General features: G+C 39.6%; 2 protein-coding genes and 1 pseudogene across 2 annotated transcripts in view; 1 reads left to right on the top strand and 2 right to left on the bottom strand.

Moving 5' to 3' along the window:
* ADAM32 (ADAM metallopeptidase domain 32) overlaps nt 1–3,930 on the bottom strand; it is a 119,834-nt gene extending 115,904 nt beyond the window's left edge. Inside the window, exon 1 of the mRNA XM_087813622.1 lies at nt 3,873–3,930. Coding sequence (XP_087669748.1) covers nt 3,873–3,930 — 58 coding nt within the window. The remainder of the gene's footprint in view (nt 1–3,872) is intronic.
* On the top strand, nt 940–1,491 carry LOC107536410 (phosphatidylethanolamine-binding protein 1 pseudogene; annotated as a pseudogene).
* A 9,026-nt stretch (nt 3,931–12,956) lies between the features above and the next one.
* ADAM9 (ADAM metallopeptidase domain 9) overlaps nt 12,957–23,353 on the bottom strand; it is a 101,591-nt gene continuing 91,194 nt past the window's right edge. Inside the window, exons 21-22 of the mRNA XM_016210327.2 lie at nt 16,933–17,000; nt 12,957–15,071 (exon numbers count right to left, since the gene is read on the bottom strand). Coding sequence (XP_016065813.1) covers nt 14,978–15,071; nt 16,933–17,000 — 162 coding nt within the window. The 3' untranslated portion in view covers nt 12,957–14,977. The remainder of the gene's footprint in view (nt 15,072–16,932; nt 17,001–23,353) is intronic.

Below are 23,353 nucleotides of genomic sequence, written 5' to 3'. Positions count from 1 at the left end.
AGTGTCTTTGAAAAGTGTAATTAGCTAAGGATCTTGAGGTGAGCCCTAAATTAATGTGGGCCCGAATCCAATGACATGTGTCCTGTAAGACTCAAAGGAGACAGTGATATGAAGACACAGACAGATATCACAGTAATATGTCTACAAGCCAAGAAATACTAAGGATTTCTAGCAGCCACCAAATCTAGGAAAGAGGCATGAAAGAGATTCTTCATCATAGTTTCCAAAAGGAATCAGTATCTTAATTTTGGATTTCTGGCCTCCAGAATAATAAGGGAATAAATTTCTGTTGCTTTAAACCTCCTAATTTGTGGTACTTTGTATGGCAGAAACAACAAATTAATATAAGTATATAACTATATTTATTTTATGTATGTTTCTAGCTCACAACTGGGTGCTGATAGAGTCTAAAATTCAGACCATGTGATTCTATAGGATATGGCAACCTGAGTCCCTCTTCACAGACTGACATAATCAGACGCTACTGGTTTCTAAGGTCACTGTGCAGCAGAAACGAAAGATAGAAGAGGATACCCACTCTTAATTACCTTCTCCAAAACTGATACATCTCTTCTTCTCAACCCTATGAGCAAGAACTACTTAAATTGACACAATTTAATAAGAAAAGGCCAAGAAATGTAGGCAAAAACATGGATAATCAGTGAGCACTAGGGACTTTCTCACATAAAAGGATGGGGAAAATATGTTTACAATAAATAATAATCAAAGAGGGGTTGATGTAGTTAACATTAGCACAAATAGAATTTAAGGGGTGAAAGCATTATTAGGAATGAATAGGGGCAAGATACAATTTATAAAACCAGAATTAATGCCAAAAAAAAGTTATAACCCTACCTCATGCCACATACAAAAATTAGCTCAAAATGGATCAATGATGACCACTCCGAGTTGCTACTGCTGATCCGCACCTGGTCTCCTGCAGCAATGCGGGCTGTCCACCTGCTTGGTCCTGGAATGCCCAAGGACCTCAGCAAGCGGTCCAGGCCCTTAAGCCTGCAGGAAGTAGACAAGTGGCCACAGCCACTGATGCAGGTCAAATACACTGGGGCAGAGGCTAACAAGCTGGGTAAAGGGCTGAAACCTATCCAGGTTAAAAATCAGTCCACCAGGATTACATGAGATGGCCTTGATCCAGGTAAACTCTACACTTTGGTCCTGACCAGCCCAGATGCTCCCAGCAGGATGGACCCAAAATACAGGGACTGGCACCATTTTCTGGTGGTCCAATTATGTGAGTCTGGGGCCTCCCTAGGGCACAGGCCTTCAACACTATGTCTCACTGGTTTACAAGTATGACGGGCTGCTGAAGTGTGAAGAGCCCCTTCTTAGCAACCAATCTGGAGACCACCATAGCAAATTCAAGGTCTGCAAAAAAGTAGGAGCTTGGGACTCCAGTGACGGGCACGTATTACCAGGCAGAATGGGATGACTATGTGCCGAAAGCTCTATGAGCAGATGTCTGGGATATAGGGAAAAGCCAGGACACAGAAAATCACCCAGGGAACCCAAGCAGTGTTCTCAAGTTCAGTGATGCATGTGGATTTCTCCTCTTTCCCATTCCCACTCTCACAGGTGAGATCTGAGCAGACAGAGGTTTAGGGTGACTTTTCCTTCTACAAACCCTGGTTTATGTTTTAATAAAATTTTAACTCCATTTTGGGGAATTTTGGTACATCATCAGTTGTTAATATAAGAATAGCAACCTGTCATCTAAAGAAGAAAAAATCAGGGTAAGAAGAACAGGTCTACCGTAATAGAGCAGAGCATAAAATGTTTAATAGAGGTTTTAAAAAAAAATTTCATTTCACTGGGCAGATTCTTAGTACAGTTTGTAATATTTTACCTATTTTACAACATCTTCAATGTGCCTATAACCCTCAGGCTTCTGCACTGGTTGAAAGGACAAATGGCATTATAAAAATACAACTTGCTAAATTTGTACAGGTCTTTAATCTTCCTTGGGCACAGTTACTGCCCATTGTTTTAATAAATCTAAGATCTACACCCTTTGGCAGACATAAACTATCACCATTCAAAATTGTTACCGGGCATCCAATAATGTTGTACTCGTGTGTTTATGCATCCCTTCTTGCCAAAGGACATATGTAGTCTTAGTGCAAGGGATCAATTGAGGCTTTAAAGAAAAACAGCCAACTAGTCCTGCAGTCTTTTCACAGCAGGCTCCCTGGAGACAAAGACCTGCTCCACCACAACTTACATCCTGGAGATTCTGTCCATTAGAAAAGACATCTTAATAAAGATGCTCCGCAACCTTAGTGAAAGGGACCTTACCAGGTGCTTTTAACTAATCCTTATGCAGCAGAACTTAAAGGCACTGATTCTTGGATTCATGTTTCTCATTTAAAGAAAGCCCCCATTGGAGGCCTAAAGCTCAAAATTTCCAAGGAGCAGAAGCAGACAGCATCTGAATAGGTAGCTTTCCCAAGATTCTGGACAAGGCTGATATAATCTCATGTTTTTCCCCCTGGACAATTTATCAGAAGAACTCTTTTATCCACTTTTCTATGTGCTAAAAGCAAATGACAATTTGTAACTGATGGTGGTAAGAATTTGTAATTCAGAAAAACTGCTATTCTCATATTCTTATATGCTATTCATATAATCTCCAGCTCCTCAAACTCACATGTTAGCTAGTACACCAGCCACATTTCTTGAGTTTCTACTATAGAGAGAATGTTAGCTCTTGGTTTGGCCTCTTATCTTTTTGTAACCTTCACTGCTGAGAATTACACTTTATTATGCCGTTTTGTTCCTACGCTACAGAAACTTTCTGAATCTGAAAATCTCATTGGCCGTTGGATCTGTGCCATAGCAAACCATAATCTTGAGGTTCCTGAATTGGTGGCCTGGCCTCTACCCCTAAAGGGATGAAAAAACTTGACTGGTAAAACTGTAGGGTTCTCTTGGCTTCTTTGAAACACACACTGACTTCCTTTTGGAAAACATGCCCCAGAGACAACTACCTTCCATTTGGGACCTCCTTGCTCATAAAGGTATACACCCCTTACTCAGATTTGGACATTGACTAGAAAGCCTTCCTATGTTTTGAAAATATAAATGGAACTGGTAAAACATTAGGTTATCTTCCATTCGATGTCTATAACTATACGCTCTATGATTCCGATGACCCCGAGTTCACTCCGTGTTGGAGTCTCCCTGACTACAGTGCAGCCTCTCACAACATGTCTTACCAGGGCAATGAGATCTAGAGTGGAACTGGATACTGGGAAGAAGATGTGCAACCCCCTGACCAAACGATGTGGCGAATGGTGGAAACTAGATTCTTCTACCTCTCTGCTTCCTGGAAGTTCCCCACATCTGAGTCAAAATTTGACTCACAATAATCAAACTCATTCGTTGCTTCAAACATTATTTTGTGTTGCAGGACAAATTATTACTGTGTGCAAGACAAGCTATTTTGTTGGGACAAATGATACCTGCGGAAAGTCAGGTTTTTTGGAGTTTGAGTGGAGAGTTCTAGAAGTTTCTGGGGTGCTTTTGAGCGCAAGACATTTTGAGGCGGTTTGGTGACGCCCATGACAGACAGACCTACAAGAAAGGCCAAACCCAAATTCAGGCAGTAAGGGGTTTGCCCTTGAGCTTATTACAATTACCTCCCACTCTCATGAGTCACTTTCTAAGGCCGGACACCCAAACACGGCCCAGCTTCCAGGGTGACCGGGCAAACGACACCAAAAGGCAGGTTAAGGGCCTCAGGCTTCTAACCGCGTTGGGCCACAGTCTGACCGAAGCTGGCAGACCGTTGAAAGAAGGGAAAGAAAAACCTTTCCAGGCCCAAGGCCTGGAAAACCGGCGCTCCGCCGCCTTACCGAGTCCTGACGCAAGCAAACCCCGTAGGCCCGCAAGCAGCAGCACTAAGCGGAGCATGCTGGGCCTCCGCCGCTCCGAGGGACTCCTGAGGCGCAGCCCTTGGCGGCTCGAGCGGGAACGGCGGTGCTAACCCCAGCCCGCCGCGCGGGGAAACGGCACACGCCAGGGCCACCTCCCGCGAGCTCGCACGGTGTTCTCGCGAGGCCTCCGCACCCGGTATTTCGCGCGCGACCACGAAGAGCCCGCAGCGGGTGCCGCCTTCAAATCACTCCGTCTCTAAACTCCTCTTCTAGTTACCCAGCCCAGCCGCTCCTTCCCGGTGGTCCCCCCAAAACCCTGCCCCTTCCTGTTGCTGGACCTAAAGGAACCAACACGTTTATTATGCGCGGTTTTGCATCAGACGCTTCTAGGTGCTTGGAAAAAGGAACGTGCAACACCTCCTGAATCTAAAACTATACACGAGATTATTGGATAAAGATGTGGTACGTACATACAATGGAATAATCAGCCATGAGAAGAGATGACGTGCTGCCGTTGGCGACCAGATGGACGGATGCTAGGCCAAGTCAGTCAGACAGGAAAAGTAAGCAGCACATGACTTTACTCCTGTGGGATATAAAACTGAAGGCACGTAATGAACAAACAGGTGAAACAAAAACTCATAAACACAGACAACAGACAGTATGGTGGTTCCCAGAGGGAAGAGGTGTGGGGGTTAGTAGAGTGATAAAGGGAGCCAAATACACCGGTGGAGCAAAAGTAGGTTTACAGTTGTTCATGTGCAAACTACAATAATTAATAATAACACAAGAGTAAACTCTGTGTTTTGTGTACTCACAACTGTAAACCTGCTTTTGCCCCATCCTGTACTCAGACGATGTTGAGGTGTCAACAAGAGTGAGTGTATATCCCCAGCTCCTGGAGAGCCTGGCCTCCTGCCTTTTGTTATTGCTCTAATGTATTTATGAGGTGTCCTCTTTCATGCTCATGTCACACAGTCTCAATCTTTCACACAGCTTAGATGATAAACTATTTGGTCCTTCTAGTGTTACCTCCTAGTATTACCTAAAGAAAAGGAAACTTCTTAATAGAAACCAGAACTCTCAAGGGATGAAAACTTAATGGTGTACTTTCAGATACCTAGCAACTGGGTTGGACAGAATTAGCAGGGGTGGCTGTGTGGAATGAGTGAAACTGGAGGCTCCACATCTTTTTTTTTTTTCTTTTTTTTTAATGTATCTTTATTGATTTCAGAGAGAGGAAAGGAAAGGGAGAGAGAGAGACAGAAACATCAGTGATGAGAGAGTCATTGATCGGGTGCCTCCTGAACACCCCCTGCTGGGGATCCAGCCCACAACCCAGGCATGTGCCCCCACCAGGAATCAAACCCCGATCGCCTGGATCCTAGGTGGACACTCAACCGCTGAGCCACGCCTGGCGGGGCTCCTCATTCTTGTAGCCCTGAAATCCTATAACGCAGTCTTATTACTTTATATGAATAACAAGTTCTCTAGAAAAATCTCTTAGATGTTACGTTGTTGTAGCAGACGCAAAATGTCCATTTCTAGGTATTTCCCTGAAAGTAAAGATTCCATGATTGCAACATAGGTGTCAGCATGGATCCAGAGCTTCATGAGCCAACAATAGTTTCTTAAGTTTTTCACAAATGTCCTTAAAAAGATGGATGCACTGATGATCGAGTCCTCCAGATTCTGACTACTTAGAACAAGATCAAATTTAAATTTCCTAGTATTTTTTGGTTACAGGGGCACATCCTTTTATATAACACAGAGTGTCTGACTATTTGATGTCCTACATACATGATCCCAAATCCATCTATGGTTTTACATTTTTCATAAGAATCTGGTTTATAGATAACTAGCTAATAGGAATAAGACAAACTATAAGGAAAGAGGAATGGAATAGGCACAGTGAGACACAGAGAGTCACTAAGAGGAGGTGCCTGGGAATAGCTTGCCTGGAAAGACTGGCTATCAAACGGCAGCATTTCCCTTCCCAATGGTGCTCTGATGGGCTTACACATTGTACACACTATGTGGTCATCTTTTCCTTTCTTGTTTTTTGTTCTTGCTAGCAGCTCCCATAGTAAAAACAGCCCAAGGGAAAATATTTTGTAAATGTCTATGTAAAATTTTACCCAGATAGAGGAGTAGCAAACTCTCTGTCAGGAACTTGGGTCCTCGAGTCATTTCACAGACATGAAGCAAAGTTATTACAGCTCTTCATTCTGGACAATAAAAAGGGGAATGTGGCGCCTCTATTTTCCTCAAAGTTATTTTCTAGATTCCTGAGGCAAAGTTATTACAGTGTTTTGAACATCCAGTGTGGGTTATATAAACGTAGACTAGAATGAGGGTAAGCAGAAAAATTAGTTGGTGACAGCATGGTGAGGAAGTTAATGAATTCAGCAGAAGCAACCCATTATGCAGAGATTTCTGGAGGCATCAAAAGAAACTGTTTTTGCTCCTATTTGCCAAATGACCTTGAAAATTCATTACCTGACCTCACTATATGCATCAATAAATTCTGCTGTATTTGGAAAGAGCCTGGGGGAAATGAGGCATTCCCAGAGTACTGGCAATGTTTACAAGGATACAACAGTAGGACAAACGTTTTCATCGTGCAGAGGGTTTGTGTTGTGTCGGTATAATTAGGTTTGATCTGATTTTATTTTCAATTAAAGTGATCAGCTTACTTCATGTTTCTTTTATTTACTAACAAGGTAAATTTGATAATATTTCAGGCTTATTAAGAGCATGTCCTTGTCCCTTGTAACTCTTTAGGATATAGTTTCATTTCTCCAGGTTACTAAATGTGGATATGGTTCTCACATTATTGTAGATAAGCAGCCAAACTCAAGCTGGCCATCCTCTACTAAGAGCCTACTGTGTATAAGGGAGAGAGAGAGAAAGCAAGAGGAAATACACAAAAGAACATGTTGTCTTTGGAGTCAGAGGTTTAGAGTGGAAAAATAATAAAGTGCTTGAGAGAATCAGAAGTTGAGGCTATTTAGGGTGGTCAGTGACACATCGTAGAGGGCCATGGATATTATATTCTGGAGTTTCAATTTTATCTTTAGATGATGGATAAACAAACATGTGTTAAAAATAATCAGAAATATGATGTTTAAAAGTCACTCAATTAGTAATATGTAAGACCCTTAAAACAGGAAGTGAATGGCTAAACAACACGGCTGTGATCCCATGCCTGGTATTTTCACTTTAAGCATGTTTGCTATAAACATCTTTGCTACAAGCATTTTCACGGTACAACTAATTGGCTGTAAGGCAATTTATGCATAAAAAATAAAATCATCAAAAATAAAAGACGGACATTTAAAAAGACAAAACGACACATAAAAAATTAATCATAAAATTAAAAGACTTTATTGAGAAGAATGAAAATACATTGTCGTTGAAGCTTTCCATTCATTGTGTTATATACAATTTTTTCCTTGTTGATACGTCTTTTCATTTGGCATCAGACTTTTTCTTTTTTGCTTCAATTCTTCCCTCCTTGAGAGCATCAGGTTCCAACTAAAGAATCAATAATTAATGCTCAAAGACTGTTGTGAATTGGTAGCCACCTCTTTTGTATTTGCCATAGGGTGCCAACTTTTGGTTTTGACAGGTGGGAGGGATGACTGTGTTTGGGAAAGACGTGCAAACTGGTATGTGATTATTTTCTAGTATAGTATTCAATCTGGCTTTATACGCAGTTGTCACCATCCAATATTTTAGGACCACCACCTCTACTCGCCACTGTATAGACCATAATGAGGGCTAAGATTTCTATAATATAAAAATGGGAAGAACTGCAAGAACTTTGTCAATGGAGAAATGAAACCAAACTGACAACTAGTTCAAATACATTAAGTCTGTGAAATGTAAACTAAACTGTCAACCAATTATTTTTTATCTTTCATGGTGAACTTGCCTTACAGCCAATTCGTTGTGTGGTGAAAACGTGTGGGGGGAAGATGCTTGCAGCAAACATGTTTGTGGCTAAAATACTTACTGTAGAAATACCTAGAACCCTATAATACATTCATTGATTTTGGCAAGTGGGCATAGTGTGGGGAGGCAGGATACTCCCGGAGTATGGAGGAGAAGGCAAGTGCCTGGGTCTGATCTTCTAAGCAAAGTAATCGAAAGCCTGCTAACAGGAGAGGAAACAAGATGGCCGCGTAGGTAGCAGCTGTACACGCCTCCTCCCGCAACCACCTCAAAATTACAACTAAAATACGGAACCATCATCACTCAGAGCCTCCTGAAATCCAGCTGAACAGCAGCCCGACAATCAGGGAACTAAAGAAGCAATGAGACCAGTAGGAAGGGCAGAGACGGGGGCAGACGGGGGCTGCAACCCTGAGATGCGGTTTAAACCCGGGAGGGACATCTCCGTGGTGGAGGTTTCCCGGAGAAATGAGGGGTCCCAGCCCCACAGCAGGCCCCCAGCCCAGGGCTCCAGGGCCGGGAAGAGACGTCCCCACAACTCTGGGCTGTGAAACCAGCCGGGACTATGGCTGAGGATCACGGAGGCTGCAGGAGCCCCAGCAGCTCCTCTTCAAGGGCCCGCGCACGGATTCACTCGGACGCTCGCTTTGAGCCCCAGCGCCAGGCAGCAGCTTGAAAGGACCTGGGACACTTGGGGAGGAACTAACCTGCCTGAAGTTGGGGCGAGAGGTGGAGGGGCGGCTTCCTCCCAGGCAGAAGAGCTGGTGGAGGCCATGGCTCCTTTGGTGAGTCCTCCCCGCACACAGCCAGCAGGCAGGAGCCATGTTTGAATCGCCAGCACCTGACTCACACCTTTGGCCCCGCCCCGTGATTCCCGGAGGCCCCTCCACTCCCCACCTGCAGCTCATCCAGGCCATTCCTAGTGGCTTTTCTATGCAAGTGACCTCTCCAGCCTCATGCTTAGGACTCTCCTAAAATCTCTCCAACAAGCAGCAGCTGCCCCATACAGCTTAATAAGTGGCCCCAGGCTTGGCACTAGCGGCAGCCTACACTGGCTCATAGCTTGGCCGCTCCTGGACAACGCCAAGCCCAGCACAAGTAGCAGCCAACTACGGTTTGCTGTGTAGCTCATGCTGGGGGGCCCTGGGCAAGGCATAGGCAGAGGCTGGCTTTGCACCTCCCGGGAGGCCCCAGAGACATTGCACCTGGTGGTCAAATTTAACCATGCTGGTTTACAACCCTACTACATCCACAAGTGACACACACAAGGGGCACACTTGGTGAACACCAAAGCTCCACTGAAGTAAGTCCTGCTCCATAAGGGTGTCTCCAGCACAGCAGCTCTTTGGCTGTAGTTGCAGCTGGTCCTCACAGCTGATTGGTCTGGGGGTCAGTTTCTCCCAGGGACACCAACAGCAACCAAGGCTCAACTACAACAGGTCAGAGGACACAGCCCATACAGAGGAGCACCTAGAAAGCCCAGTTCAGGTGACTAGGGAGGCTGAGCCACTGGACCGTACAGGACACTTACTATACAAAGCCACTCTACAAATTCCATGAGACATAGCAGCTCTACCTAATACATAGAAACAAACATCTGGAAGCAGCCAAAATGTGGAGGCAAAGAAACATGTCACAAAGAAAAGCAGAAATCTCTAAAAGAGGAACTAAATGAAATAGAACCAAGCAAGGTAGCAGATACAGAGTTCAGAATTTTGTTTGTAAGGATGCTCAACCATGTTAGTAAGAGTATTATGAAAACAACTGAGAAAATTGATGATATGATAAAGTACCAATTTGAAATGAAGGCTACACAAACTGAAATGAAGAATAATTTACCGGGAATCAACAGTAGAGTAGAGGACGCTGAGAATCAAATCAGCAATTTGGAACATGAGGAAACAAAAAACACCCAACCAGAAGAGCAAAAAGGAAAAAGAATCCAGAAATATGAAAATAGATAAGGAGCCTCTGGGACAACTTCAAGAGGTCCAACATTCATATTATTGGGGTGCCAGAAGGAGAAGACAGCAAGAAATTGAAAACCTATTTGAAAAAATAATGACAGAAAACTTCCCCTACCTGCAGAAAGCAATAGACTTACAAGTCCAGGAAGCACAGAGGGTTCCAAACAAGAGGAACCCAAAGAGGCCCACAGCAAGACACATCACAATTAAAATGCCAAAGGTTAAAGACAAAGAGAGATTCTTAAAAGCAGCAAGAGAAAAGCAGTTAGTTACCTACAAGGGAGCACTCATACAACTGTCAGCTGATTTCTCAAAAGAAACTTTTCAGGCCAGAAGGGAGTGGCAAGAAATATTCAAAGTGATGAAAAACAAGGAAGTACAACCAAGATTGCTCTACCCAGCAAAGCTATCATTTAGAACTGAAGGTCAGATAAAGAGCTTCACTGTTAAGATAAAGCTAAAAGAGTTCATCACCACCAGACCAGCACTACAGGAAATGTTGAAGGCTGCTCTTTAAGAAGCTAATGAACAAAAGAATCTGATGAACTAAATAGATCCAGAGACATTGACACATGCAACAGATGATCATATTTCAGAGGGAAGGGGGGTGGAAGGTGGGATGAGATTAACCAAAGAAGTAATATGCATATATGTATAACCCATAGACACAGTCAATAACAGAATGAAGGCCTAGGGATGGGGAGGGAGCAAGATGGAAGGGGTCTATTGGGGGGAAAAAGTGGGACACCTGTAATACTTTCAAACAATAAATTAAAAAAAAAAAAAAAAAAAAAGCCTGCTAAACAAACCAAATAGTTTTTGCTAGCAGGAATGTCACCTATCTATGGAGTGCTTTTAATGACATGCATCTAGTTGTCTTAGGGTAAAACATAGATGGAATCTATGGATTAATGGGGCATAGCTCCCTGAAAATATCACATAAGGTATAAAATGATTTGAGTATAAAATGAAGATGTTTCGCAACCCAATGTTGCCTTCTATTAAGTGAGGAGAATATGTAAGTTATTTAGAAGCCATACCTATTACTGGGCCACGCCATGCTGGGGTACTTGGGGTGCTGAAAGACAGGACCTGGCTAGCAGTGGTAGAGGCCTCAGAACTCTTGCTGCTTTACCTGTATCTCATGCTTACTTGTAATCTTAAAACTCTTTGTAAAATTTGATACTGAGTAAGATCTTGATTCTGAGAGTCTGATTTTATACTTTAATTTCTTGGGTTATCTCAGATAATATAGAATACTTGTGAATATTTTTTAAAGGTGAAGATTTTTAACAGTATTGAAATTTTAGAAATACAGAGAGACTTTAAGTCAATCTGTTCTGAGCACTCTCCAACCTTGTACCTTAGTTCCTTTCCTTTTATATCTTCAGAAGGATGGTACCATTTCTATGTGGGGACAATAAAAAATAAGTGCATTTTGAGGTGTGTTGTCATCTTAGAAAACTTGTTATACCTGGCAGTGTGCGGTGGGGGCTCAGACAGAGATGGAAGAATCTCTATCAGTAGTTTGTAATGAGGAAATACTGTCTTTCAGGTGTTTTATCTTAGTCAAAAAACCAAAAAACAAAAAACCAAAAAAATCCACATATCTGATTCTGATGTATTTTGAGAATTTGGTTGTTGTCTCCCATACCACACCAGCAGAGCTATATTACATAAATGCCTAATAGGAAATAAATTGAGTCCCATCAGGTCTGAGTTGAAAGGTAAATATGATATCCTATAAGTCATCTATCAGACTATATACAGGGGTGAGCAAATGTAGTAACATTGAGTTAATAAAGCTATTGTAATAATTATAACCTGCATGACTTTTCTCATATGAGTAACTGTAAACCTACTTTTGCCCACCCCTGTATGGTGAGAGAAGATTTGAATTTGGGTGGTCGGCACACAACGCAATACACAGATGACATATCATAGAATACACTTCAAACCTATATAATCATTAACCCCTATCACCACAATAAATTTAATTTTAAAAAATTAAAATAAGAAAAATAACTAGAACACAGACACACACAAATATACATCTTCACATTTACTAAAGCTGGGTTTCCTAAAAAGTAAACAAAAAAAACCCACTAGCTGCTTTCTAAAACAAAACAAAACACTAGATTCCAAAAATGAAGTCAGTAGATTTTGATATCTTTGGAAAGAACCTGCTACATTTTTTTCCCCCTGTACTTACTGTCCAAATGCACATTGTAAACAAACTATTATTTCCTCCAATTGATCTGGTTCTACGCAGGGCCTTGGCTAAAATTCATATGATGTCATTCTCTTTAGTAACTTCACAGTTCAATGAACATTCATTTGTGTAGTAAATGTGATGGACAAGATTCTTGTCCATAGTTATAGTATGTATGTTCCAGTAGAAAACTCTAGCCAAATTCTTCAAAACAGTATCTACCATTTTCTATAATCGGAACCCAGGCTGCCACCTATTTTCATTTACCCCTCAATGCTTTGGCCACCTCAACTTCTGGTCTTTCCTGAATGAACACTGCCTTATTCCCTTGGAGTGCAATGCCTCCTGCCTCCCTGCCTCACCTCACCCCAGTCTCTACCTATATACACTATCTTTTAATTATTTTAAAGTCCCAAAGAATGAATTCTCACACTAATTAACATAAAGGCAGGCACACAAACTAAAAGGCAACAAAAATATAACAATTAGCTTGTATCTCAAGAGGAACAGCCAATGCTACATTAACACTTTTAGACAGTAGCTGAGGAAAAATCTGGTTTCATCTTGTTTTATAGCATTAGAAGAACAATTACAGTAAATGCTTAGATTTGTAAATTAGTGGTATTTTGAATAAATTTCTAGTTATTTCTTTGTTATTTCCCTCTCCTCAACCTTTAATAAATCTTTAATAGAGCAGATTTTATATTAATCTTCCTGTATATGTGACCCTCTCCATAACAGAAGGCAATCTGATTGAGAACTTATATATCACACTACCTAATGTAGTACCTGCAAGATGGTAGAGTTTGAGAAAACATTTATGTAATTTAATAAACTCTGATTTGTGCTTAGAAAACCTGCATTGTGCTTAACTATATGGTTAGAGACCCAGGCACCTGCTTGATAGGAAGGGAAAATGCAATACCCTAAACAAAGTAAATATGTGAGCATATACTCAAACAGTTACATCAAAGTTACATTTAATTTATCCTTGACCATTAAAACATCTTCAGCAGATGGCAAGGAAGCCCTTTAATATTTTCAAATTTTGAAGTGGCATCTATGACCATGAAATTTTACAACTTTTAATAGCAATCAAAATAAATTAAGGGCAAACCAAAGTGAAAAGCATATAAATTTCTAAATATATATATATGAAAGTAAAAGAATTTAAACTAATCAACTAGTCTTTTAGAAAAACTTTCTAAATATTCAGAGATCCAAGGAATTATTCTGAAAAAAGTTTTAAAATACATAGTTAATGTATTACCAACCGTAAAATTCCAGTGATATGAATTCAATTGCAGAAATTGAGACTATACGAATAAAAGACACAAATATTTTAGCCTTATATTAATTCATTCAGGGATTTAAATAGAAATGAAGATTCTTCATTTGGGATTGTTTATAATTTTTAATGTATGCCTGATTGTTAAAATAATGTATCATCTTCAGAGAACTGAAATATCTTCTTCAAAACTGTTTTCCTTTAATAACAAAAAGCCATTGTGTACAATTTGACAGAAATCTAAATATTAGTGAAATATCTGTAAAAGATTGACTAGTACAATAGTTTTGCTTAGTATAATGTTTTAATTAATATTATAAACAGCTGAGTAGAAAGTTACTTTGCAACACAAAACAGAATTTCAAGTAATTTTTTTATTGTGTTATATTTGCATACGTATATATACACAAACCAAAATTCTTTTGGAAAAACTAAGGAAAATTCAGTTAATAAACCTATTATTAAACTTTATTATGAAAGGTTATGTAAAATTTTTAAGTACTTAAATTTTTACCATTCACACCATTTCTTCCATAGTAAAAATTCATTTTTAACAGTTGTGATGATAACTCACGGACACCACATAACTATTTTGCACTTATCTAAGAAAACCTTTTCTTCCTTCCTTTCTCTAGCCTAATTTCTTTGAAAATATTAGTTCAAGAGAAACATGTTCCAGCACACTTTAGTAAATGTAAACATTCTAAATTATATTAATAGCAAGCTTTGAAGTTTCAGATTTTAAACTTAATTAAAGTGCTCAGGAAATTCTCAAGTGGTTTTATAACAGTTCAACTGATTGAAGATACAATTGCTCCTGCTTTACATAGCCTTGAATCAATAGTATATCTTGATTAGTTCTATTAAATACTTTGTACCTTAAAATTTATACTTTATTAAAATAATGCTATTGTAAAAGGATGTCATGTTTTAACATGATTCACAACGGAATTCTATTTAAATTAATTTTTCTAATATTCATTATCCATAGATAGATCCATAGCGTCTATTACCCATAGAATCCACAGAATCAAATGGGAGATAACTGTGTGTGAATATACACATATACACTTTAAGTGTATTTTGTACTTAAAAAGTAATATTGTTATCTTAATTGTGGGATTTGTGCATTCTTCTGAAGACAGAACAAACCTTTATTCATGATTCTAGCATATGATGATTAGTCTGTGCAAAATGAAAAATATTAGATATTATTGGCAGTTAGTGTTCATAGGTATTAGATTATCACATGTTCAACCTGGAACTACATTAATGATAACTAAGGTCAAAGGTCATAATTACATTTAAGCACATAATAACAAAACTTAAACCAATACAATTAATTTGAGAATCATTACAGTAACATGTTCAAAATACCAATTCATGTTATTAGGTGCATTAACTTCACAGATGACTGAATAAGACTTATTCAGTGATGGAAATGAAAATGTTATTCTAAATTCCCTGACTTCATTGAATTTCTTTTCTCAATTCCCACTACTCAATTTCTGTTTTTCTGTGTTAGTAAAGTTTGTTTTGTGGTGTTTTATTTTCATTCATAGTTGCAGCAGGAGGAAAGAATTTTCAAGAAAATATCAGAAGAAAAAAAAAGGATTAGCTCAGTTCCCTGAAGACATCTGTAAAAGGAAAGGTAAAACAATCAAGCGAGGGAACTATATAAAGGAGGCGCAGGAGCAGGACGAACAGGAATTAAATTTCCCTGAGATGATACTTTCGGTTGTGGTGGAGGTGGCCTGTGAGAAGAAAAACACAGTTAATCATGTGTTCAGGCAGAATAAAATAATACTACATTCCTTAAAAACCCAACATAATGCCATCCTTAATACTGCTAACCATTCTTAAGGGTATGTGATATTCTGAGATTATTATTAATCTGATATGCAATGGGTAAAGGTCACCAGAGTCTAAAATGGAGTACTTATATTAAATTAATGTTATTCTATAATCAGCAATGTTGTCTAGAGGTCCTGCTTTATATGTTTTAAAAAGAATAGCACAGCCCTGGCTGGTGTGCCTCAGTTGGTTGGGCATCAAACCGTGCACCAAAGGGTTGCCAGTTCGATTCCCAGTCAGGGCCCATGCCCAGGTTGTGGGCTCGATGCCCCATGAGGCGCGTGCAGGAGGCAGCAGATCGATGTTTCACTCTCACATCAATGTTTCTCTCTTTCTGCTCCCTTCCTCTGTCTCTAAAAATCAATGAAAAAATAAAAAATAAAAAGAATAGCATATGAAATTGAAAAGACAAATGGTAAAAGACAAGTGAGGACACTATATGGATTAAGCACTCCTTGTGCTGTTAGGATTTAAAGGCAGGAAATTATGTAAGTATAAACCTTACATATATACATAGAGCTGAAATTCCAGCTCTCTCAAACATCATATCCACTCTGGGAATTAAACTGCTATGACTTCTATACCTGTCCTTCTCAATCCTCATACTTTAACCTGTGGACATCCTTTCCTTAATCTCTTTTTGATCAATTCTAGTATACCACTAATCCAATAACACTACAACATTACCTGGTGAATATTTTTCTCACAGTTTTTATATATTCTTTTCTTGATGCTCAGTTAGATTTCAGCACGCTCTTACTGTATAATAAAGATTAAACGTGAGGACATGCCTCAGTGTTGCAATTCAATTGCAATTTGAAAGACTTTGGGAGGTGGGATGCATTTTATGCAATGCAAAATATAGTAATAAATTTTCTCCTTTTTTGCTGATTTTAAGCCCATCTATTGAGTCTTCAATTTGATTCTTTTTTAAAGATTCTAGTTCAGTGCTGAAATTCTCAATATTGACTTTTTTTTCCCCCTCAAAATATTACAGATGTCCCTTTTTCTCCCCAATGACCCATTCCATCCTGTCCGGTCCATGTCTGATAACTCTATTAACTAGATACCCTCTGAGTCTGATTCTACAGTTGATTACTTTTCTTGGTTTTAGTCATATTTTCTTATATGTCTGTCTTTTTTTTTTTATCGGGGGACAAACATAACAAAAAACCTGTAAAAGTAAGTTGGGGATCTAGTTCCCCCTACCCCGTGGGCTGCAACACCAAGCCCTGGGTATGTGCCAGGTACCTCCTTGGCAGGGCTCCAATTTTCCTCCTCTCAGCCTGTGTTTGCTGAAAACTCTCCACAGCTTCCTAAACTCTGTTCTCATTTTCTCGATAAGCACAGCTACAACAGAAAAGTGGCCCCCAAAGCTGGGGTCACCACCAGACTGTGTTCCTCTCCTGGATCTCAGCCCCACAATTCCTCATTTCTTGGTAGTTCTCTGGTGCCTAGTAAAGCCCACATGGTTTCCCATTGTTGATTATTTTAAAAATCCTTCTTTCTGAACCTTATTTATACCAAAGGCTGCAGCAGAAGTTTACTGTCTTATTGAGGCTGCTTTTAAAATTTCATTTTGACACTGAACTAATATGACAAAACAAAAAAATCCTTAAAAGCTTTTCTGTATATTGTGCTCTATCTAAACTGTGGACAATAAATACTTGTCCTAAATCAAATTAAAATAGGAGAAAAAATATTAGACATTAACTCTGGATTTTATTCTGGTCAAGTAATCTAAGCAAATTCACTTCAGACCTTGATGGGAACTGCTGAGGCTGCTTGGCTGCGTAAGTTGGTACAGGAAATCTGTTTGCATATATAGGCTACAAAAGAAAAGGAAAAAAGTTATTACCACAATGCACTCATAAATATATTTTCTATACAGTTTATTTTTTTCCATGTAAAATAACCAATATATTTTAAATCAATGAATAGACAACTTACTTATAATGCTGACATTTAAAAAGATTTTGCTTATTCAACATGTTTAGCATTGAATATGGAAGACTTAATTCTTTTAAGGCTATATATATATATTTTTTATTTTTTTTTTCTTCAGGGTTTTTTTTTCCTTTTCTCCCCCATTGATCCCCTCCACCCCAGGCCTTCCCCATACCAAAGTCTGTGTCCATGGGTTATGCTTACAAACATAGAAGTTCTTTAGTTAATCTCTCCCTACCCATTCTGCCCTCCCCACCTTCCCTTTGAGATCCCTCAGTCTATTCCATGCTTCTATGTCTCTGGATCTATTTTATTCATCAGTTTATTTTGTTTATTACATTCCACATATGAGTGAGATCATGTGGTCCTTGTCTTTCTCTGACTGGCTTATTTCACTTAGCATAATACTCTCCAGGTCAATCCATACTGTCCCATAGGGTAAGAGATCCTTCTTTTTTACAGCTGCATAGTATTCCATGGTGTAAATGTCCCACAGCTTTTTTATCCACTCATCTACTGATGGCACTTGGGCTGTTTCCAGATTTTAGCTATTATAAATTGCGCTGCTATGAACATAGGGGTACACAGATTCTTTCTAATTGGTGTTTTGGTTTTCTTAGGATATAGTCCTAGAAGTGGGATCACTGGGTCAAATGGCAGTCCCAATTTGAATTTTGTAAAGAAATTCCATACTGTCTTCCATAGTGGCTGCACCAGTCTGCATTCCCAATACCAGTGTACTAGGGTTCCCTTTTCTCCACAACCTCACCAGCACTTGTCGTTTGTTGATTTGTTGAGGGTAGCCATTCTGATAGGTGGGACGTGATATCTCATTGTGGTTTTAATTTGCATCTTTCTGATGATTAGTGACTTTGAGCATTTTTTCATATGTCTCTTGGTAATCTGTATGTCCACTTTGTAGAAGTGTCTATTTAGGTCCTTTGCCCATTTTTTAATTGGATTGTTTGTCTTCCTTTTGTTAAATTGTATGAATTCCTTATATACTTTGGATATTAAACCTTTATCAGATGTGTCATTGGCAAATATGTTCTCCCATACAGTGGGCTCCCTTTTCGTTTTGTTGATGGTTTCTTTTCCTGTGCCGAAGCTTTGTATTTTGATGCAGTCCCATTTGTTTATTTTCTCCTTTGTTTCTCTGGCCCTAGGAGATGTATTGGCAAACATGTTGCTACGAGAGATGTCTGAGATTTTGCTGCCTATGTTTTCTTCTAGGATTTTTATGGTTTCATGTCTTAAAGTCTCATCCATTTTGAGTTTATTTTTGTGTATGGTGTAAGTTGGTGATCTAGTTTTCATTTTTTAAACTGAATATTATAAAGTATTATAGTCTTAGTTATAATCAACTACATTATTTTAAAGGTAACACATTTCCTATATCAATATATTTTAAATAAAATCTTCCAAAAATGTATTGCCAAATCTACACAGTACCTAAGTGCTACTATAAATATCACTAATCTACAACCTTTGATTGTGAAATTCCTTATATTCTTCCTTGACAAGGTGGTTGAAAGAAAGTTTTAGAGTGAGACTCTATAACACAGACTTAAATAAAAAATAAAAGAAAAATTTTCACATACTATATCACATTACATTAGGAAAAGTTAGGGAAGGTCAGATGAAATTACTAAATCACTGATGAATCAAGTGCTCTTGACTAAGATTTTTTTTCACTATCTACTAAAGCTCTGTGAGCAGCAGAATATGCACAGTGGTGAAGAGCTGGTGAAGAGCTTGAATATTCTCTGGGTCCTGCTATGAAACAGATGATCTGCTATTTTTTATTTATTTATTTTTTGCCCGTGATTTGTTTATACTTTGAAAACAGAGAGGGGATACAAATCTTCCATCAAGCCTAGCTGCAGCACTTTAAAGAGGCAGTTAAAGTCTACTTCTTGGAATTCACATATACTTTTACATGCAAAAATCAATTTGTTTCTATACATCATCAATGTACAATCTGAAAAGGAAATTAAGAAAGCAATTCCATTTTCAATAGCATCCAAAGGATAAAATGCCTAGGAATAAATTTGACCAAGAAGTTCAAAGACCTGTGCTCTGAAAATTTACAACCTATTGACAAATAAATAAGACCTAAAGTAATGGAAAGACAACTAGCATTCATAGTTTCAAAGACTCAGCATTGTCAAGATCTGGCAACCCAAAATGATCTACAGATTTATGCAATCCCGATCAAAATTCCAATAGCGTTTTTTCAGAATTGGAAAAGTGGATTCTCAAATTTATAAGGGGAGTGGAGATGGGAGTTATTGCTTCATGGGTACATAATTTGTTTGGGGTAATGAAAAAGCTTTAAAAAAAGATAGTGGTGATGAAAGTACAACATTGTGAATGTAATGTCACTAAATTGTACAGTTAAAATTGATTAAAATGGCAAATTTTATTGCATATATATTTTATCACAAGAACAAAAAATGCCAAGGATGAAGATGAGCACATATGTAATTTCTAATTTGTATATGTAGGGCCTGCATGATTATCCTGTATATGCTGTGACATGGAAAAATCTCAAATATATATAATTAAGGAAGAAAAGGGCATAACAACTTTTGCTTTTTTATTAGGGAAAGAGGAGTAGAATAGGGAGATTTCATATATATAAAATATGAGGAAGTATATCTAATCATTTCATTCCACATAAATTGGAAAGACTTAAAACATCTGACAATACCAAGTGTTGACAAAGTTTAGGTTGACAGGAATGCTCCTACACCAATGACAATTCAATTACCCCATGGCAGAAACTCTTTGAAAAGCAATTTGTCAATTTCTGGTAAATCCGTATCTTCCAACCCAGCAATTTAATTTGTATATGCCCCTAGGTCAATTCTCTCTAACAGAATTTTCTGCTCTGTCCAATACAGTAATTAATGGTCATATCTGATCTACTAAGCATTTAAAATGTGAATGAGGAATGGAATTCTTAATTTTATTTCATTTAAAATGAAATTTAAATAGTTACATGTGGATAGTAACTACTATATTAGACAGTGCAGTCCAGAATTCACATGCACACATGAGAAGACATATATATTGAATGTTCATCCCAGCCATAATCTGGTAATGGGAAATTATTACCTATTAACTTGGTAATAGGAAAAAGGATTTTAAAATTGTGTGGTATTTGTGTAACATAATATCAACAGTGAAAATGAATGAACAAGGGCTACATGTATTGATAGGGATAAGTCAAAAAGCAATGTTCAAGGAAAAAGTAGGCTGCAGATAAATGGGTAAAACATTATACAAAGTTTAAAAATATATAAAGTAAAATCAGATACTATTATGTGGGATATAAAAATGAAAGCAACAAATGAGCAAACAAGAAAAATAAACAAAAATGCACAGACACAGACAACAATATGGTGGTTACCAGTGGGGAGGGAAACAGGCGGATATTACAGTTTAAAGGGGTTTAAACATATGGTGACAGAAGAAGACTTGACATTGAGTGGTGGGCACACAATGCAATATACAGATGATTTATCAAAACTGTACACTTGAACCCTATATAATTTTATTAACCAATGCTACACTCAATAAATTTAGTTAAAAATAAATTTTAAAATAAAAAATATATATATAAAGTAATATTACATATTTCTTAGGAATATATGAAGATGAAAAAAAGCATGTCAATATCTCAATCCTTCCTAATACACTCAGAGGAGCAGTGATTACTGGTCCCGTTGCTGAAACAAGTATATTCTAGGAGTTCAGCACCAGGTCTTTGGTAACATGCCCTATGGAAGCCAGGCATTGAAAACAGAAAGAGAGCAGAACTAGAAAAAAACAGAGACAGCATGGAGGGAGGAAACAAGATGGCAGCAAAGGTAGCAGCTGTACCCACCACCTCCCACAACCACCTCAAAATTACAACTAAAATACAGAACCACCATCACTCAGAGCCTCCTGAAATCCAGCTGAACAGAAGCCCTACAACCAGGAACTGAACAAGCACCAAGACGGTAGGAGGGGTGGAGACGCGGGTGGATCCAGGCTGAATCACAGAGACTCGGCAGCAGGCCCACACCCAGTGCCGCAGGGTAAACCCAGGAAGGACTTCTCGGCGGTGGAGGTTTCCCGGAGCAGCAAGGGGTCCCACCCCCACAATGGGACACCAGCCCAGGGTCCCAGTGCAGGAAGAGAAGCCCCCACAACTCCGGGCTGTGAAACCAGCCAGGACTGTGGCTGAGGGTCGCGGAGGCTGCCGAAGCCCCAGCAGCTCCTCTTAAAGGGCCCACGCATGAACTCACTTGGACCCGCTCCCTCTGAGCCCAGCGCCGGCAGGAGCTTGAAAGGAACCTGGGACACTTGGGGAGGAACTAACCTGCCTGAAATCGGGGTGAGAGGTGGAGGGGCAGCTTTCTCCCAGGCAGAAGAGCTGGCAGAGACCATTGCTCCTTTGGCTAGTCCTCCCGCACAAACAGCAGGCAGGCGCCATACTTGAATCTCCAGCACCTGACTCACACTTTTGGCCCTGCCCTGGTGATTCCAGAGACCCCGCCTCTCCCCACCTGCAGGCTCATTCAGGCCATTTCCAGTGGCTTTTCTGTACAAGTGGCCTCTTGAGCCTCATGCTTAGGACTTTCCTAAAATCTCTCAAACAAGCAGCAGTGGGCCCCATACAGCTTGATAAGTGGCCCAGGCCTGGCACTAGCGGCAGCCTGCACTGGCTCATAGCTTGGCTGCTCCTGGACAGCGCCAAGCACAGCACAAGTAGCAGCCAACTACGGTTTGCTATGTAGCTCATGCTGGGTGGCCCTGGGCAGGGCCAGGCAGAGGCTGACTTTGCACCTCCCGGGAGGCCCTAGAGACAGTGTACCTGGTGGTCATACTTGACCACGCTGGATTACAACCCTACCACATCCACCAGTGACACACTCAAGGGACGCACTTGGTGAACACCAAAGCTCCACTAAAGTAAATCCTGCTCCATAGGGGTGTCTCCAGCACAGCAGCTCTTTGGCTGTAGTTGCAGCTGGTCCTCACAGCTGATTGGCCTAGGGGTCAATTTCTCCCAGTGACACCAACAGCAACCAAGGCTCAACTACAACAGGTCAGAGCACACAGCCCACACAAGGGAGCACCTAGAAGGCCCAGCTTAGGTGACTGGGGAGGCTGAGCACTGGACTCTACAGGACCCTTATTACACAAAGCAACTCTACAAATTCCAAGAGGCAATAGCAGCTCTACCTAATACATAGAAACAAACACCTGGAAGGAGCCAAAATGTGGAGGCCAAGAAACATGTCACAACGGAAAGAACAGAAGAAATCTCTAAAAGAGGAACTAAATGAAATAGAACCAAGCAAGTTAACAGATACAGAGTTCAGAATTTTGTTTATAACGATGCTCAACCATATTAGTAAGAGTATTACGAAAACAACTGAGAAAATTGATGACATAATAAAGTACCAATTTGAAATGAAGGCTACACAAACTGAAATGAAGAATCTACCAGGAATCAACAGTAGAGTAGACGACGCTGAGAATCAAATCAGCAATTGGGACATGAGGAAACAAAAAACACCCAACCAGAAGAGCAAAAAGAAAAAAGATTCCAGAAATATGAAGGTAGTATAAGGAGCCTCTGGGACAACTTCAAGAGGCCCAACATTCGTATTGTTGGGGTGCCAGAAGGAGAAGAGAGCAAGAAATTGAAAACCTATTTGAAAAAATAATGACAGAAAACTTCCCCTACCTGGGGAAAGAAATTGACTTACAAGTCCAGGAAGCACAGAGGGTCACAAACAAGAGGAATCCAAAGAGGCCCACAGCAAGACACATCATCATTAAAATGCCAAAGGTTAAAGACAAAGAGAAAATCTTAAAAGCAGCAAGAGAAAACCAGTTAGCTACCTACAAGGGAGCACCCATACAACTGTCAGCTGATTTCTCAACAAAGACTTTTCAGGCCAGAAGGGAGTGGCAAGAAATATTCAAAGTGATGTAAAACAAGGAAGTACAACCAAGATTGCTCTACCCAGCAAAGCTATCATTTAGAACTGAAGGTCAGATAAAGAGCTTCACTGACAAGAAAAAGCTAAAAGAGTTCATCACCACCAGACCGGCACTACAGGAAATGCTGATGGGTCTTCTTTAAGAAGAAGCTAATGAACAAAAGAATTTGACGAACTAAATAGATCCAGAGACACAGACGCATACAATAGGCGATCATATTTCAGAGGAA

Source organism: Miniopterus natalensis, chromosome 2 (genome assembly GCF_054644295.1).
Source record: "Miniopterus natalensis isolate mMinNat1 chromosome 2, mMinNat1.hap1, whole genome shotgun sequence".
NCBI classification, from domain to species: Eukaryota; Metazoa; Chordata; class Mammalia; order Chiroptera; family Miniopteridae; genus Miniopterus; species Miniopterus natalensis.
The sequence above is the reverse complement of the archived record's forward strand: the minus strand, read 5'-3'. Positions and strand labels throughout refer to the sequence as shown.